Source organism: Typopeltis vanoorti, chromosome 3 (assembly GCF_054136105.1).
Source record: "Typopeltis vanoorti isolate ZY-2024b chromosome 3, IOZ_Tvanoo_1.0, whole genome shotgun sequence".
Classification (NCBI taxonomy): domain Eukaryota; kingdom Metazoa; phylum Arthropoda; class Arachnida; order Uropygi; family Thelyphonidae; genus Typopeltis; species Typopeltis vanoorti.
Window position 1 is genome coordinate 121,753,172 of NC_143551.1, and position 18,033 is coordinate 121,771,204.

At 37.0% G+C, this 18,033-nt stretch overlaps 1 protein-coding gene across 1 annotated transcript in view; it reads right to left on the minus strand.

The window, feature by feature from the left end:
• The window catches only part of LOC150108527 (VWFA and cache domain-containing protein 1-like), a 420,515-nt gene that overhangs the window by 41,138 nt on the left and 361,344 nt on the right, over window positions 1-18,033 (minus strand). The window contains exon 24 of the mRNA XM_090415949.1: window positions 12,754-12,866. Within this exon, the coding sequence (XP_090272075.1) occupies window positions 12,754-12,866 (113 nt within the window). The remainder of the gene's footprint in view (window positions 1-12,753; window positions 12,867-18,033) is intronic.

Consider the following 18,033-nt stretch of genomic DNA (forward strand, 5'->3'; position numbering starts at 1 on the left):
GTTTATTTTTCAAACACGCAAAATTTGTGTAATAATCATTATATGGACAAATTAAATTTCATAGCTTTCAAGGCACTGACATTTGCTCAATAATTTTAGTTTATGTTGTTCAATATAGAATTTGAACAATATAAACAAATTCATTTCTTTCTGTGCCAGTCGGCACAGAAAGAAATGAATAATGGATTATTATTATTATTCTATATAACTTTCCATTTATCCCATAATTATAGTATTTTGAAAGTTTTTCTCTTTTCTCGATTTCTCAACTATCTGTGGTAAAGTGAAAATCTGATCATGGCATCCTCTAATTTGGCTTGAATCCATTTTCTTCTTCAAGTTTCTCTTTCAACATTTTTCTCAGCCTCTTCTCAAGTATACTTGCATAAATCTTACTTGGGAGGGACACTTAGTAGAGATACTCCGTTGTAATTCTCAGTCAGTTTTATTGGGCTTTTTTTTTTATATAGATGGAACTATGAGAGATTTAATCCAATCATTTCTAATTTGACCTTCTGAACAGTCCTTTTGAATTATGTAGTGAAGCCACTGTAAATCTTTTTTACCTCCATATTTGAGCATTCTGGTCAGATATCATCCACTCCAGCTGCTTTTCCACATCTCAGGCTTTGATAGATTTTTTTCTTCTTAAACCTAGTATGTAGTCTGTTTGCATTCCTCCTGAATATCTTCTATTACTGTTCTGTCATTGCCTGTTTCATTTAACAGTTGTTGTTTTTTTAAAGTAATTATTGTAGACGTAGAATATCTTTACCTTCAGTTTTTCATATAACCTTTACCATCATTGATTTCTTTTACAGTACTGTTTCCTTCATTCCTAAGCTTTTCAATAGCATCTCGAACATCCCCCAGTTAAACAAAAACCCCTGTTTTTGTCAAGGAACCAGAGTTAACAATGAAAAATCTGCTACTGGAACAAATTATATTGATAGTGTCAAGATAGACATTATCAATATAAGAAGCATCAATGGAAAAGTTGAATTAGCACAAGAACTAGCTAGAACCAAGTGGGCATAGCTAATGCTTTTGAGATGAAGAAGGGTGAGAACTTAAAATGGGTGAGACACTGTTAAATAATAAACAGAGGATGTTAAATTTTGGCAAAAGTGATTAGGGAAAGGAAGGAGTAGGTGCAAGCACTCAATAGCAAGTATTAAGATAAACTTCTTGATTAACAGAAAATTTCAAGTAGAGTAATGTGAGAAAATTTCAAAATGGGAAATCACACAGTGAAACTTATTTGTGGCTCTGGTTCCACAGGAGGCTCTCCTAAGGAAGAAGAAGAGAAAGATTTTTTTTTTTTAAGTCAGAAGGCAGTTTATATAAAGAAAACAGAAGGGTTCTTGTTGGAGATCTAAACAGTAGGGTAAAATTGAATTCCAAGCATGCAGAAATAGTTTGGGAAAATTTGAAGAAAAGACCAAAATTAATAATAATGGTAAATGCCTGCTAGATTTCTGTTCAGGATATGGGCTCGTCATCACTAACATGGAGAGAAGAAACAAGAAAAAAAAAAGGAAAATTTTATTGAAACCATCTTCACACTGGTTCAGGATGCAACGAGTACACAGCAGATACAAGGAATCAGAAATAAATAAATAAAAAAACCAAAATATTCTGGATATTTCTGGACTAATTAATTTAAAAGACTTAAATAGTACACAGGCCTGTACCTGTGTCCATAATGAGTCAGAAGGCTTCCCAGTAAGCTGGCATATAATCCTTTTGCCACATACTCCACATGTCATGCCTGGATGGGAAGTCTGAGTAGTGGCATTTGGGAGGCACTGTCAAGACCATGTGGAGGAGACTGGTCATTCTCTGTATGGATGCTATACAGAGACAACATACAAAACCTGCCAAAATCCTCCCTACGTTACCTTCACATCCACTTTACCAACTCCAGAAAGATGACGTTCATTGTCACTTATGGACTGATTCAGCCAGAAAGGCATGTGGTGAAGTTGTCTGCAAGAAAAAATTGGAAAAATCAGAACTCCATGGCATGTTAAAGGCTTGAACAGCCACTCAGGCCTACTTTTAATAGATACCCAAACTGAAGCTATATATCAACTATAGTTCAGTATCCATTGTCACTTACAGACATCCATACAAAACATCCTTCTCTTAACAGAAACCCAAATGGCAACTCTAGCAGCACGAGTTCACCTTCAATGTTCAAATTACACACTTTGCGATTCATTTTGCCTCAGCAATGGTTGCCAGAGAATGTCTAATTTAGTATCCCCTGCTTCTGATCTCCTTTGGCTCAAGGTTTCCTTGCCCCATTCAGTAATATTCAACTGCACTTACTGCTCTCCAAATCCCAAAAACCTCTTCACCTTTCTATCCATGAAGTTGGACTGTCGATAATCCATCTATCACACATTTACCTACCTGAATAATCCACTATACTTGATAATCCACTTCAATCTACCAACACCCTTACTTTTTATTTTTATTTATTTTTTTTTTTTAATTTGTGTAATTTTCCTGTGCACAGACCTCCCCCACTACCCATTCCCAACACAATCTCATGTCCTTTGGCATTACAAAGTACCAAGTCAGATCTGAGCAAGCTGCAAATTATACTCACTGGCATTAAGATCCTAATTCAATATTCAAACCCCAAAATTTTCACTCTTCTTCCAAGCCCTGGCTCAACATAAAATGTACCTAAGCAGTTGAAGGAAAAAACTCAGCAAATTGTACACAGCTTGCAAACAAGAACCTACATACTCAGCCTATGCTGATGCAAGCAATAAATGCAAGTGACCATCAACAAATCCAAATGTGATGTCACAAAGGTCACTAGCACGAAATTCATCTGCTGTTCAAATGGAAGACATCATGCCTTCATTGCAAAGGCCACTGGATACAACTTTTACTCACCAACACTTCTACCTCTCTCATTCAGATTGCACCACTGTCACAGTACCAAAAAATAATGATAGCCTCTTAGCATCATTCTTTTCTTCACAACTCCTTCACACACACGACCAAGGCAAATTGCTTCTTACTATACCAGAACTTCAGCAAACATATGCTTTTTTTTTTTTTTTTTCAAAATTATATCAGAAGAATTCTAAACAATTTAGAAACTAGCCTTCTCATCCCAATGGTATTTCTTGATATGGGAATCTCCATGGAGAATGAAGACTCATCACGGGAGACCCGAACCATCCACACAATCTACCATACCTCTCCTTGAACCCATTAACAGACAAGGCACACACAACTGACTCTGGCAACCCATAACTCTCCAAGCAAAAAATCTAGTCCTCACACCCCTACTAACCACACTTTTATTCAACTTCAGGGATGACCCCTTGTTCTGCACCCCCCATAGCCAAATGCTGAAACATTTCCCCCTGCATCAATCCTATAAAATCTTTAAGCCCTTAAATGTTTCAATCATATCACCTCGTTTTCTCCTATCAATCAACTTTTGCAATCCATGCACCCTCAATTTATTCTTATATGGAACAGTCCACTCACCATCTTGGTTGCTCACCTCTGAAAATGTTCTCCACTGCTTCCTCATCCCCCAAGAAACCCAGGAGACCAGACCTAAGCATAGTCATCCAGATGTGGATGTATCAAGACCTTATAAAATGTTCTTGATGTGTTCTTCAGTAGCCGAATAATCTTATGAGCTACCTTAGCAACCTAAACATTATGTCCTCTAAACTTTAACTCTGTCTACCACTGCCCCCTAATCTCTAGCTTCATCCGTTTCCTGGAGTACAGTTCAATCAATGCCATACACAGCTTGTAATCTATTTATCCCAAAATGCATAATTATAAATTTCTCCACATTAAACTGACACCCATTAACTTTTGTCCATACTGGCAGCCTATTTAAATCGTCCTGAAAGCTCTCAACATCACCTTGATTACTCTATCTAATTTCACATCAGCAAACAATTGAATATTTCAGTAATAATATTTTTGGTTTACAGATCAAGTGTTGATCAATTTTATTAACTTAACCAATTAGTTTCGCCAAACTTTAACTGTTGGCATCTTCAGGGCACTTACATATAGGCTGAAACAATCTCACAATTATGTGTAACTATAAAACTGACAAGAATAATTACAAATAAAATAGTATCGAACATGCGTGAAACAAGTATCGCGTGTACAAGATTCGCTGAATGTTGCTAAGGAACTTTCTGTAGTTTGTATTAAAGTTCATTTCTTTTGTTTTGAGAGGTGCTTAAGGGTCAAAGCTATATAACTGAGAGGAGACCTCCACATAGCCTTTAAAGGAATGCGGAGAACCGACCAGGACTTTTGACCTAATGTCTAATTGTCACCTTCTCGTGGTGCACCCTGTTGGGTATCTACTTGGATACTGAACGAACGACGAGGATGCCAATTTGGGATTTAGCCGACCAAATTGTATTCTTATTGGTTAAATCAAAATAAAAAATGATGGTACAACATGACAAAATTTCATGCCGACTGGGGCGTCGTCCGGTTAAACAAGAGCTCCATTGTTTTTGCCAGGGAACCAGGGTGAACAGCGAAAAGTCAGCTACTGGAACAAATCTGAAAACAAACTCCAACTCAACATCACTAGAGTTAAAGATTGGTATTATCAATGTAAGAAGCCTGAATGGCAAAGAAATGGAGCTAGATGAGGAATTAGATAAGTACCAGTTCGACATAATAGGGGTGACTGAAACAAAAAAGACAAAAACTGGTGAGATCTTTCTGAGCAATAAATACAAAATGTTATATTCAGGCAATGAAAATCAAGGAAAAGAAGGAGTAGCCATAGTATTCAACACAAAATACAAGGCTAATCTTCTTGAATTGCAGTCAGTCTCAAGTAGAGTAATGTGGGCAAATATGAGAATGGGAAACTGGACAATGAGACTTATTTATGCCTATGGTCCCACAGAAGGTTCTACTAAGGTAGAAGTGGAGGAATTTTTTGAGGCTCTAGAGAAAGCTACTGACACAATGAAAAAGGAAAAGTTGGTCCTTGTTGGGGATCTAAATAGCAGAGTAGGAAGTGATTGCCAGACATACAAAAATGTTTTGGGAAAATTTGGAGAAAAGAGCAAAGCTAATAATAATGACAAATATCTGTTGGATTTCTGCTCAGGACATGGACTGGTTATTACTAACACCATGTTCCAACATAAAAATGTGCACAAATTCACATGGAGAGAAGAGGCTAGGAATAAGAAAAGTCTCATTGACTATGTTATTGTTGATAGTGATGTTTTCTCCCTGGTGCAGGACACCAGAGTGTGTACAGATTTGAAATTGGAAGTGATCACTATTTAGTCTTGAGCAGGATAAAATTGAATTTCATATTGAAAAGAATAACATGTAAGAAAGTTTTAAAGCGAATAAAAGTTGAGCAGCTCTCAGATGTGAATTGTAGACTAAAATACACAAAGATTATTGAAGAAAAAATGAGAGAGTTTGAAAACAGGAATCAAACCTTGGATATTCAGTGGCAAACTCTGAAGAAAACATTGATTGATTCTGCCAGAGAGGCATGTGGTGAGGTTGTGTGCAAGGATAAAAAAATCAGAACTCCCTGGTGGACACAGGAAGTTAAAGAGGCAGTAAAGGAAAAGAAGAAAGCATATCAAAAGTTCTTGTCAAATAAGTCAGCTTTTGCTCTTAGAGAATATAGAGACAAATGCAAGAATGCTAACTACTGTGTAAAACTAGCTAAACAAAAGTCATGGTAGGACTTTGGCAAGAATATAGAAAATAAATATCAAGAAGGTTGCAAAATATTCTGGAGGTTGTTGAAGAAGCTTAGGAATGGAGGAAAGAGTGCTGTAAAAGGAGTTACAGATGATAAAGGTGACATGAAAATGGGAGAAAAAGATATCCTTGAAGTATGGAGTAATTACTTTGAAAAACTGCTAAATGAAACAAGCAGTGATGACAGCACAGTGGTAAAAAACAGGAATATATGGCTATATATTCCTGTCTGCATGCCTGGGCATGCAGACAGGAATATATAGCCATACTTGAGGTAGAAAAAGCCATCAAAGGCTTGAAATGTGGAAAGGCAGCAGGAGTAGATGATATTTGACCAGAAATGCTGAAGTATGGTGGTATAAAAGTCTTACAGTGGCTGCACTACATAGTTCAGAAAGCCTGGACAGAGGGACGAATTCCCGATGATTGGAGTGGAGCTCTCATAGTAGCCATATATAAAAAGGGAAATAAAACTGAATGTGAGAATTACAGAGGTATTTTCCTACTTAGTGTTCCTGGCAAGATCTATGCAAGTATACTTGAGAAACGGTTGAGAAGAACTGTGGAAGAAAAGCTTGGTGAAGAACAAGCTGGGTTCAGGCCAAATAGAGGCTGTCAGGATCAGATCTTCACTTTACGACAAATAGTCGAGAAAGCATGGGAATATAACAAAGATCTGTATTTAAATTTTGTCAATTTGGAAAAGGCATATGACAAGGTGCCAAGAGAGAAGCTATTCAATATACTACTGTTATATGGTGTCAATTGGGCATTATATTAAGCAATACTTAGTCTTTATTTCAGTTGTAAGTCAGCAGTTAGAATTGAAAGAAGTACAGGAAGATGGTTTAATGTTAAATCTGGTGTGAGACAAGGATGTACATTATCCCCTCTGTTATTCATTAGCTATATGGATCACATTATGAAGGAAAGTGGTATTAATCATGATATCAAAATTGGAGATGTTAATGTCAGCTCTTTGCTTTATGCGGATGATGTTATACTTCTAAATAAATCCACTACAAGTCTGCAAGATTCTCTGACTAAATTGAATAGCTGTTGTAATAGATATGGTATGAAGGTCAGCAATAAAAAGACAAAGACAATGAAAATAGGCAGAATCATTGAAAATGTCCACTGTGTAGTGAATGGAGAACCAGTGGAACAAGTAAAACATTTCAGTTACTTAGGCACGATTTTTACTGAAGATGGTAAATTAAATATAGAAATAGACAACAGAATCAGCAAAGCTGGTATGGTGGGAAGTCAATTGAATAAATTCATATGGAATAAGAGAGAAATTAGTTTGGAACACTAAATTAGCTGTATACAAGACAGTGTTCAAACCAGTTTTAACTTATGGATCTGAGAGCTGGGTCAGAAGTAAAACACTTGACCAAAGACTAGAGACCATAGATATGAGAGTCCTGAGAAAGATTATAGGCATGAACAGATGGCATCAATGGCAATATCATATTAAAAATGAGGATATTAGGAAAGAACTTGACATTGTCAGCATCCAGGAATGCGTTAGCAGAGCTAATCTCAGGTGGTATGGTCACTTAAACAGAATTGGTGAAGAAAGATTAGCAAAACGAGTCTTCTCTGCCAGGTTGGCAGCAAAACGACCCAGAGGAAGACCAAGATATAGGTGGATTGATACGGTACAAAGTGCCTTAGACGATAGAAATATAAGATCTGATAATGTTGGAGTCTTGACAAGTAACAGACTGATTTGGAGGAAAATTGTAGATAGGAAGTTGGTAATGATGTAATTTTTTTCATATAGTACTATCATATCTTGTACACCCCTTGAGGGTACATGGCAGGAATTTGATAATGATGATGATTCTTTTGTTTTTAAAGATCTGATTAGGGTTTTCCATATCTCTGGGAGTATTAGGCCTTGATTTCTGTTAAGGTTTTGACAGTAGAACGGGTGACTGTGGCTGCTTCTTTGAAAATTCTTCAATAGTAATCTTCCTCTAAGTAAGGGGAACAACTTTTGTCCCACTCGATGACATGGTTAGTTGTAGAGAAATGAGACGATAGGCCAGAAATGTCTTGTCTGTTGTTTTTGAAATAGCCAATGTACTCTTTTTGTCTGATTTCAAGACTTCTCGAAGTCTGTCCAATGTAACTAGAGCCACACGAGCATGGAATATTATAAACTCCAGCATATTTATAGAAAGGCTAGTTGTCTTTTGGAGATCTTAGTAGTTTACGAATAGATTCTATTGGTTTAAATGTTACTTTTATTTTGTGTTGTTTGAGGAGGCTGGCGAGCTTGTAGGAGATGCCACGTACAAATGGAATTGCAATAGTTTTTATATATTGAATATCTTCTTGTTCTTTTTGTGGTGGTTCCGAGAAAAGGACTTTACTGACTAGTCTTCTTGGATAGTCGTTCAAGTACAGATTGTTGGAAATGAATGTTTGTAAGTGGCATCTCCCACAAGCTCGCCAGCCTCCTCAAACAACACAAAATAAGAGTAATATTTAAACCAAGAGAATCTATTCGCAAACTACTAAGATCTCCAAAAGACAACCACCCTTTCTATAAATATGCTGGAGTTTATAATATTCCATGCTCGTGTGGCTCTAGTTACATCGGACAGACTTCGAGAAGCCTTGAAATCAGACAAAAAGAGCACATTAGCTATGTCAAAAATAAAACAGATAGGACATTTCTGGCCTATCATCACATTTCTCTACAACTAACCATGTCATCGAGTGGGACAAAAGTTGTTCCCCTTACATAGAGGAAGACAACCATTCAAGAATTTTCAAAGCAGCAGCCACAGTCACCCGTTCTACTGTCAAACCTTAACAGAAATCAAGGCCTAATATTCCCAGAGATATGGAAAACCCTAATCAAATCTTTAAAAACAAAAGAAATGAACTTTAATAAAAACTACAGAAAGTTCCTTAGCAACAGCAAGCTAATCTTGTACATGCAATATGCATTTCACACACGTTCGATACTATTTTATTTGTAATTATTCTAGTTAGTTTTATAGTTACACATAATTGTGAGATTGTTTCAGCCTATATGTAAGTGCCCTGAAGATGCCAACAATTAAAGTTTGGCAAAACTAGTTGGTTAAGTTAATAAAATTGATCAACACTTGATCTGTAAACCAAAAATATTATTACTAATTCTCAGGATCAAGAAAATAAACCTTCATTATGAATTGAATATTTCCTTTCAGATTATTTCCTATATTATTTTATATACAAATTAAACAGTGGTGGTCCCACCACTGAATCTTGGAGTGGATCACTTCTTCTTCAGTGGTCCTAACAGGCACTTAAGCACTCACGATCTTCTATCTGTACTTGGACTTTGCAACCACAACCATAACTTGTGGATAAGGTGGTTAGGTTTTTTGGGTTTTTTGTTGAAGATGATATTTTTACTTGTCCAGCTGTGCAATGTATACAAATTCCACCACCCCCAATACTGTTTACATGTTTGGATTAGTGCATCTATAACCTTCCTAAAAATTCTTGATCACATCCAGAGGAGAGCAATTTGGCTCCCTCAATGACTCTTCTTCAAACTACTTCCAGATGTAATGCTACAGTTTGTGTATTTTCTCTGAGTACGTCCATGGTCACCGCTCCAGTGAACTGGTAACCATCATTCATTCCACTGGCTTCTGTTGAGCTTGTTATTAAGAAAATAGCGGCACATTCCTTTTCAAAACAACTGCAAACATATTGAACCTGCTTCTTCTCCTCATTTATTATATCTACTTCTGTCCTCTGTATCAGCTTTCCTCATAAAATAGAATGTCTTCTTACAATGATAATAACAACCTTGAACTCTCCAAGAACAATGTCAACAGATTTCATCTTTCTCATTCTTTACTTGCACCCCTACCCCACACATAGCAATGCACTCCTACAGGGTTCTTTTACCTGCAATGTGTGATAGAAGAAAAAAGAAGAAAAAAAAAGAGGGTGAAAGAGAAACAAGCAGTGACAGAAAATACTCAATTGAAATGCAATCAGGAATATATATATATATATATATACACACAATTTAGATCAATATTTGATGTAGACTATCAAAATCCTGAATTTTGGAAAGCTAGCTGGAGTAGATGATATTCAACAAGAAATAATACTCAAATATTGAGGTTTCTAGAGTGGCTGCACTGCATAATTCAGAAGACCCAGTTAGAAGGTCAAAAACAAATTATTGGAGCAAAGGCATCATAGTTGCTACCTATAAAGCTTGAAATAAAACAATGTGAGAAATGCAGTAGAATTTCTCTAAGTATTCCAGGTAAATGCAACAAAAAAATAATTTTTTAACTTGTAAAATGCAAGATATAAGATTAACTTTTCCATATAAATTTCTTACATGATCAGGATTAAAGAGCAAATTCAAATTGTAATTGCATAGAAATAGAAAAAATGCAATGTAATAATTTATTTAGAATTAAAAATTGATTAAAGTTATGTTAAAAAGATTCTTAAAATCAAAAATATCTTCCATGTGGGTATAAAATGTTTGGGTGCTGTTGATTATTCAGAAAAGCACTTCATGGTATAAACAACAAAAGAGAGGAAAAAATTAATTTAATGAACTTACTAATATTTTGCTGGTTTTCTACCTAGCATTTTCAGAGAACAAATAATAATTGTGATAAAACTAAATTAGAAACCATTCTAATTGTAATAGAAGTAATGTCCTAACATGGTGCCCTTGATGGATCAGATTACTATCAAGTTAATTTGGAGAAGTCAGACCATCAAATCTCAAAATGACTGTCTCCCAGATTTTTGGCAAATCAATGCAGCCATACTTGCTGAGGTCAGGAGAGTGTTTCATAGAAGATGCTGATGTTAAAAATAGTCTATCAGACCTATAGTGACTTCTATTTAAAGACCGATGTCTTCTATTTAATCTTATGAGGAGTATCCAAAGCATAGTCTGTTAGTCCAGACTTGCCATACAGATGATCACATATATTATTTGTGTTCTTCAAAGCCAATGTTAACTGATCTACCAGTATATCCAAAGAGGCTAAATTGCAGGCATAAGAAACTTGACACCCTCCAGGATGTGCAAAAGGATGAAGTTAATCATTAGAGGAACAGAAAAAGATAATTAACTTCATCCTTTTTATTCCCTTTGCCACTTTCAAACCACTGAATGAGTGGTTTAAAAGTGGCATAGAGATTATATTTACAGAGAAATTTATCTTTTCTGGTGTACCCTTAATATATGGAATGGAATAGTTTTGCTGTGATCCTATGTGTTGGCTGCAGGAAGGATAAGGGTGGATACAATATTTTATCTATTTTATAGAGTTATAACCACTGGCCAAAAAGGTGTTATAAAGATCCCCCTGAGTTCAAATGAATTGAAGGGCTGCACCATTTAAACAAACAGTGCTGGCTTACAGAGTAGAAGTGTGTACATATTTACATGCAAACAAGCTTAACACTTATCTGAAAACAGATCGGCACCACTTTGTTGAGCAAGAAAAAATTCAGTGCTGCCATCACCAGCTTACAGGAAGAATTTTCCAAAATACTTATTCCAGAACAGTGGCCTATCCTGTATACCATCTCAGAAAATGCTGCTACTAAATCATTTTTTAAAAAGTTAAGGATTGCTATTTGAAAAAATTCAAAGCTCAGCTCTTCAACAACATAATATTTCATGACCACAAATTTGGCAAGATCTATTGTCACAGGCAATCTCAGAAGATGCTGTCGACATGCTCAGTTGAGGGCAAAATTTTGCCATCACTCAAAAAAAAAAAAAGAAGTACCGGTTTTGAAAATAATGAAATTAAGAAATTATATTATTCTTGCACCTTTAAAAATTAGAATGTTACTCTTGGCTCTTGTTATTCTTTTAACCCTGTATCCAAGTAAGCTTGTTCTGCACAAGAAGTCTTCACAACTGAGCTACTTGCATATGGAGACTATAATTCACATCAATTGTCTTAGTATGTATCCCCATAATGCAAATCACACACCCTTTTGGATGTGTATAATGCTATGCATAATGGGAAGGACCACTACCCAGACCAGGTAGTGACCTCAATAAAGGTCACATCAGTGGGAGACAGATCCGGAAGAGATACCACGGTGAGACCTCAATAAAGGTTGAAACCGGTCTGGGTATTGGTTCTTCCCATTATGCATAGATTATACATCCGAAAGAGTGTATGCTTTGCATTATGGGATATACACTAAGGCAACTGATGTGAAGTCATTAGTCTCTATATACAAGTAGCTCAGTCGTGAAGATATGGGCAAAACATTGTTTTGCTTACTTGTAGAATAGATGTTGTAGCCTTGCAAGAAGACTTAAATAGACTGAGTGAATGGGCAAGTATGTGGGAATGTCAGTTCAATGTACCACAGTGTAAGGGTTTAAAATTTGGTGGGAATATTTTAGAGTTGGCTGAGGACAGCACAGCAAATTATGCCAATGGTGTGCAGACCAGCGATATATATAAGTAAGATGATGTTATGATTCCACTGTACAAGACTTTGATCAGACTGCATATGGATTACTGTGCACAGATTTGGTTGCCTAGTTTTCGAAAGGATTATAAGTTGTTGGTGAGGTTTCCGAGATGATTAACTAAGTTGGTTTCAGGTCCAGAATGTGAAATATGAGAATAGACTGAGAGAATGCAAAGTGCAAAGCCTAGTGGATAGGAGAGGAAGGGGGGAAATGATCAAGACATATAAGTTGGTAAGGAGTAATTACCAGATTAATGCAGATGAGATTTTTCGTAGAATGGATGGGGATGAGAGGGAGAGAGAGAGAACAAGCAGCCTTACTTGGAAGCTGTGAGCAAAGGAGTTAGGAGAGGGTTCTTTGCATGGTGAATGGTTGACAAGTGAAATGATTTGCTTGAAAATGTGTTGAGTGCAGTGACAGTGAATGTATTTAAGTCAATATATGATGTGGTTCTTGACTCCATGAAGGTCTGATGATGATAATAATAATAACAATACCTATCTTCATCCAGAATATGTCCTGTACAAAGATTCATTTCTAATGGACACTCACAAGGGCACTCACATTCAGTCTGCTCCATACGATGGCAGTTTAAGCATAACCTATCAGTCTAAACAAAAACATAAAATTACCAAACACATAATATGGGTTATTTCTTTCATTAGTGAAATAAAGCATAATACTGTCATATATTAGAAATGCTATTAGCAAAATGTTTCTGTTAAAATTATGTTTAACAGTAACCATGTAGCATAATAGAATATAAGAAGCTCAATAACAAAAAATATCTGGTACAGTTCACAAGCACTTTATTAGATTGCTATATGCCCTATCCTTGAATTTTCTGTAACTGTATCAATGACAACACTTTCACACATGTTAAGCACAAACACTCTAAACTGCACTACATTGGAAAACAAAACAACTAACATATGATGACTGAACAATACTAATTTGTTGTTATGGAATATCTGCTAAGCTTGCTATTGTATCCACCTTCATTAAAGTCAACTTTTACTACAGCAAATCACTGATTGACCTTGCTCCCGATAAACAAACTAAAAAAAAAAAAAAGGTCTCAACCACACTCTTTGTGCATTTGCGATGCTACACCCAAAGCCCAAAAAATGCTTGATAGTATATCCAAAAGAGTCAACCTGAGTAATTGATGACCCCTTTTTCATACTCACTGCAATCACTTTCTCACAGATGTTCTGTTTCTGCATTGTGGTATTTCATGGATATTTTCTAAAAGTCACTTAATGGAAAAACTCTGCTGAATTGGCCACAATCATTCTTACATCTTCATTATGTCTATACAAACACAAGAAGTTGCTAATCAACATCAATTTACTGTCCAGGTTTAAACTTATTGAACTAACTTCTTACTCTCCTCTTTCACTCTCATCTATCTTTGTTCTTTGGGACAGTCTTATTCACATTCTTTTCCCTAAAGACAAGCACCTCAAGTTAATAACAGTAAGTTAAACAACTAAAATGTATACTTCTGTTTTTTTTAAATATTAGCAAAAGTTGCAAATGAGTAAAAAAAGCTTTTTATTCTATCATGCAAGTAGTCCAATACCTGTGCCTCCTAAAATCCTCACTTGACAGAAAAATCTGAGAGCATGTGTGATCTGGTGTTCCTGCAGTGATGTGTACATAGGAGTGACTAGACACATGGTAGAAATCATATGGGAGAGAGAGAGATTCATTAAAAAGAAAATGAAACTTAAATTTATTTAAGTATTTATCCTGAACAAAGTGAATCAATATTAAATTTCATAGCATGGAACAGTATATGAAACATTTCAAGGAAGCGACACAGATGTAGTCATTTTGTGGACAAATTTTATGTATAGTCTGACTGCTGATGCCATATATTGTAATAACAAAAAAACCAGATATATTCACCAGTTTAATAAATAAATGCCCTAAACAGTGAACTGAAATTGTATATGAAATTACCTTCTTGTTTAATAATCAAGTGAATAAAACTGCATATTTTTCAAAGATCAGTTATAATTTATGTGAATAATCACATGCATTAAAAATTGTCAAACTACATTGCTATATGATGGAGTAGACTATGGGTTAAATAATCTGGAAATCTTGCCCATGAGAGTAAACATGAAACTTTTTCAAACTATTTCTGGTCCCAAATTAAAAATTAAAGTTAGTTTTAAAATGTAATGCAGTATCTGTCTTTGGGATCAAGTGCTCAAACGTTTTCTCTTGATAAAGCTCCAGAAACTTAAGAGCAAACTATATACAGGGACCTAAGATACATGTGAATATTTTATTGAACATACATGTGAATCACAGAAACCAGTCTCAAAGAACAAAGAATATTCTGCTATGCTAATCTTAAAATATAACTATCTCAAAATAGATTTAAATGCTTTCTTTCCTCCAATTATAAGTTATTTTAAATTAAAATATTAAAGTGTGTGTAGCTCTAGATATTAATGTTGATTCAAGATACTGACTTTCGAAGCCATTTATCTTTCGACCAGCTCCGGAGTCAGTCAATCTTTAACAGGGCAGCAGGATTTTTTCCCTCTGAAAATTCTGATTCAGTTTTAGAGCTGTTGCAGAACTTGGGGGGAGAAAAAAAATAAATAAATAAAAAATCCAGCAACAGGGACAAATGCGATATATCAGCATATATGCTAAAGGAATGTTCAATGGAACTGGTAATTTGAGTATAAATCTAGGAAAACTTCCACAGGAGTAGAAAGAATGGATGATAATCTGGTTGTACAACAATGTGCAAAAAGTGATGTGTCTAATTACTGACCTATCAAAATCTCTGAAGTGGTGGTAAGGATTTTAGAGGAATTGACAAGAACTTGCATACAGAAATAGGTTGATAGACAAACTAAACTTTGCAAGGAACTTTTTACTAAAGAGAGGTCATGTCTTAGCATTTTGCTCATTTGATGGTTGAGTTGGGTAAAGAATGTATACAACATGATGCTTCCGGACTTTTGCTAAGGCATTTGATATGAAGCATAGTTACTGATCACTAGTATTTTATTAGACCAAGCAATAACTGCTCTGACTCCAGCATTATGATGGAAGCAGGTTTTGTAGCAGCAACAGCGGCTATCAACTATATGAGGGAGGGGGGGGGGGTATAAGTTGATCTCTATTGTCATCTACCAGTGTGCTATCACTACCAAACTTCCTGCAGTGATGTGTGATCAGAAGAGGTGGAGTTCCTTTATACTTCACTGAGATTCAATGTTGGACAACTGTCATCATTACTAGCTTGCAACTGGCTAAAATCACGATCCTCAGACAACAATGCATGCCTCTGCTTTCCACCATAAGTGTTCTTACACCATTTACTTGCATAAGCTGTTTTAGCAAGTACCATGTGCCAGTATAAGCAATACTATATAATACATTTTTTTTTTTTGGTTTACCAATTTCCTGTATATATACACACACGGACAAAGAAATTAGCGCACCTGGAAGAAAACATGGTACAACGGCGAAACTACGCAAATAGCTAGAGTGCAGGGTGGTATGCAAATGATCCAAGTTTGGTGCAATTGCGCATGCCCACACACACCCTGTGGTGGTGCTGCAAGCATGAACCGGCGGCCTTATTGATAGCTGATTAAAGCGAAAGGCACCGGCCGACACAAGCTAGAGTACAGAGTGACAATAATGCTGGGTAGATGCCAGAGACGTCGATTTAAGCAACTTACAAACTTTGACAGAGGCTTGATCATCAGCCTGAAAACCGGAGGGTGGTCGGCCCGCCGTATAGGTGTGCACATGAAACATTCTGACCATACTGTCCGACAGTGTTGGGAGCAGTGGACACGTTCCGGCACTGCCACACAGCATAGTGGCACCGGTCGGATCAGGAGGACCAACGCAAGAGAGGATCGACGGATCGTGCGGCAAGCACAGAAGGATCCCAAGGTGACCCGGTCCACTATACAGGCAGATGTAGGGGCTCCTGTGTGCCCACGAACCATTTCCTGACGGTTCGTGGAGGCGAATCTACGTTCCCAGCGTCCCTTACGTGTGCTCCCATTAACACCGCAACATCGCCGACTCTGTTTGTAGTGGTGCCAGGCGAGAGCGACGTGGAACGCCACAGACTGGCGAAATGTGGTCTTCAGCGATGAGTGCCGCTTCGTCTTGTGGACAGGTGATCATCGTGTCCGGGTGTGGAGGACCCTTGGTCAAGGACACAATCCCGACCTCGCTATCGAGCGCTACACCTCCCACACTGCAGGCATTATGGTCTTGGGAGCCATAGCCTACAATAGCCGATCACCCCTCGTAGTGGTACGTGGCGCATTGACGGGGCAGCGGTATATGGACGACATCTTACAGCCCACATTCTCCCATTCCTGGCCGGGACACCAGGAGCGCAATACCAGCAGGATAATGCCCATCCGCACACAGCTTGGGTTGTCCAGGCCTGCCTACATTGTGTACAGATACTTCCATGGCCAGCCCACTCCCCGGACTTGTCCCCCTATTGAGCATGTTTGGGAGCAGCTGAAACACCAGCTCCCACTGTGCCGCAACATCCGAGATTTGGAGCACAGCGTCCAACACGTGTGGGCCAGTCTGCCACAGGACAACATCAGGCGTTTGTTCACCACCATGCCGGACCGTATTGCAGCATGTAACACCACACGAGGCAGTGTAACGCGCTATTGATGATGACCGGATTGCGTACCACAGATCCCTTTGTAATTGTCCTTCAGCTCTGTTTTTGCTATCATGTGCATCACTCACCTGTATCATTACACCAATAGTTGAATCCTATGCTTCCTTCTTGGTGTGCTAATTTCTTTGTCCGTGTGTGTATTTATTATTTAATTGTTCAAGTTTGAATATCTAATTTTACAGACAACGTAATTTAATAGCATTCATATTTCCTATTTTGAATAAATTATTGTGTTAATCAAAAGTTAGAAATCTTTCCTCTGTCTTAATTGATTTTCCATTTTCACTTTAGGTATATCATTCACTGACAGGCCTCAAATGAAGTGAAGTGATTCATAAACAATTGTTAGCTGTTCATGGAGCACTTCTTTTTTCTATGTAAAACCACCTCAAATTATGCTTCCAGTTAATATGACAAAGCAAGTAACAAATTTTGTTGTTCATTGAGCACTGACATAGTCGATGCTCAATGCTGACTGCCTGAGCTCCATGAGACTCCAAAATTTATGCTGAACGCAATTATCCTGTGGAAGAATCCTAATGATCAATGTATCCCCCCCCCTTCCCCGTTTCTTATGAATGTGTGTCTTTTTTCAGGAGATGGTGAATGACAACAAGTACATATCAGTTCATTCATATTAAGCATGTTTGCTAAAAGCATGATGGATTGGTTGGTTTATAGGAACAAAAACAACCAAGGTTATACTGCACCATAGTAAAGGTCACAGCAATATACAAGGTAAAAGATTATAGCTATACATAAACAGTCAAAGAAAAATTGTAAACAATATGCATGTACAAAAACCAAGCCAAGCCAAGCAATGCAGCATATACAGTCAAATAGAAATTAGTAAACAATATGCATGCACAAAAATTAAGTTCCACAATGTAGCATCTACATACGAAGTGGTATCAAAACGTTTCGAGACTAGGTTTGTAACACGTCAACAGATGGCAGCACAAGGCTGCATGCACAGTCACAGGGAGCACCTATCTTCATAAGTCAGTGTGCCAAAAGCCATCGTCTTGTGTACATCGGGAGCTGTGCAACCAATGCTATTCTGACCACCTGCGTT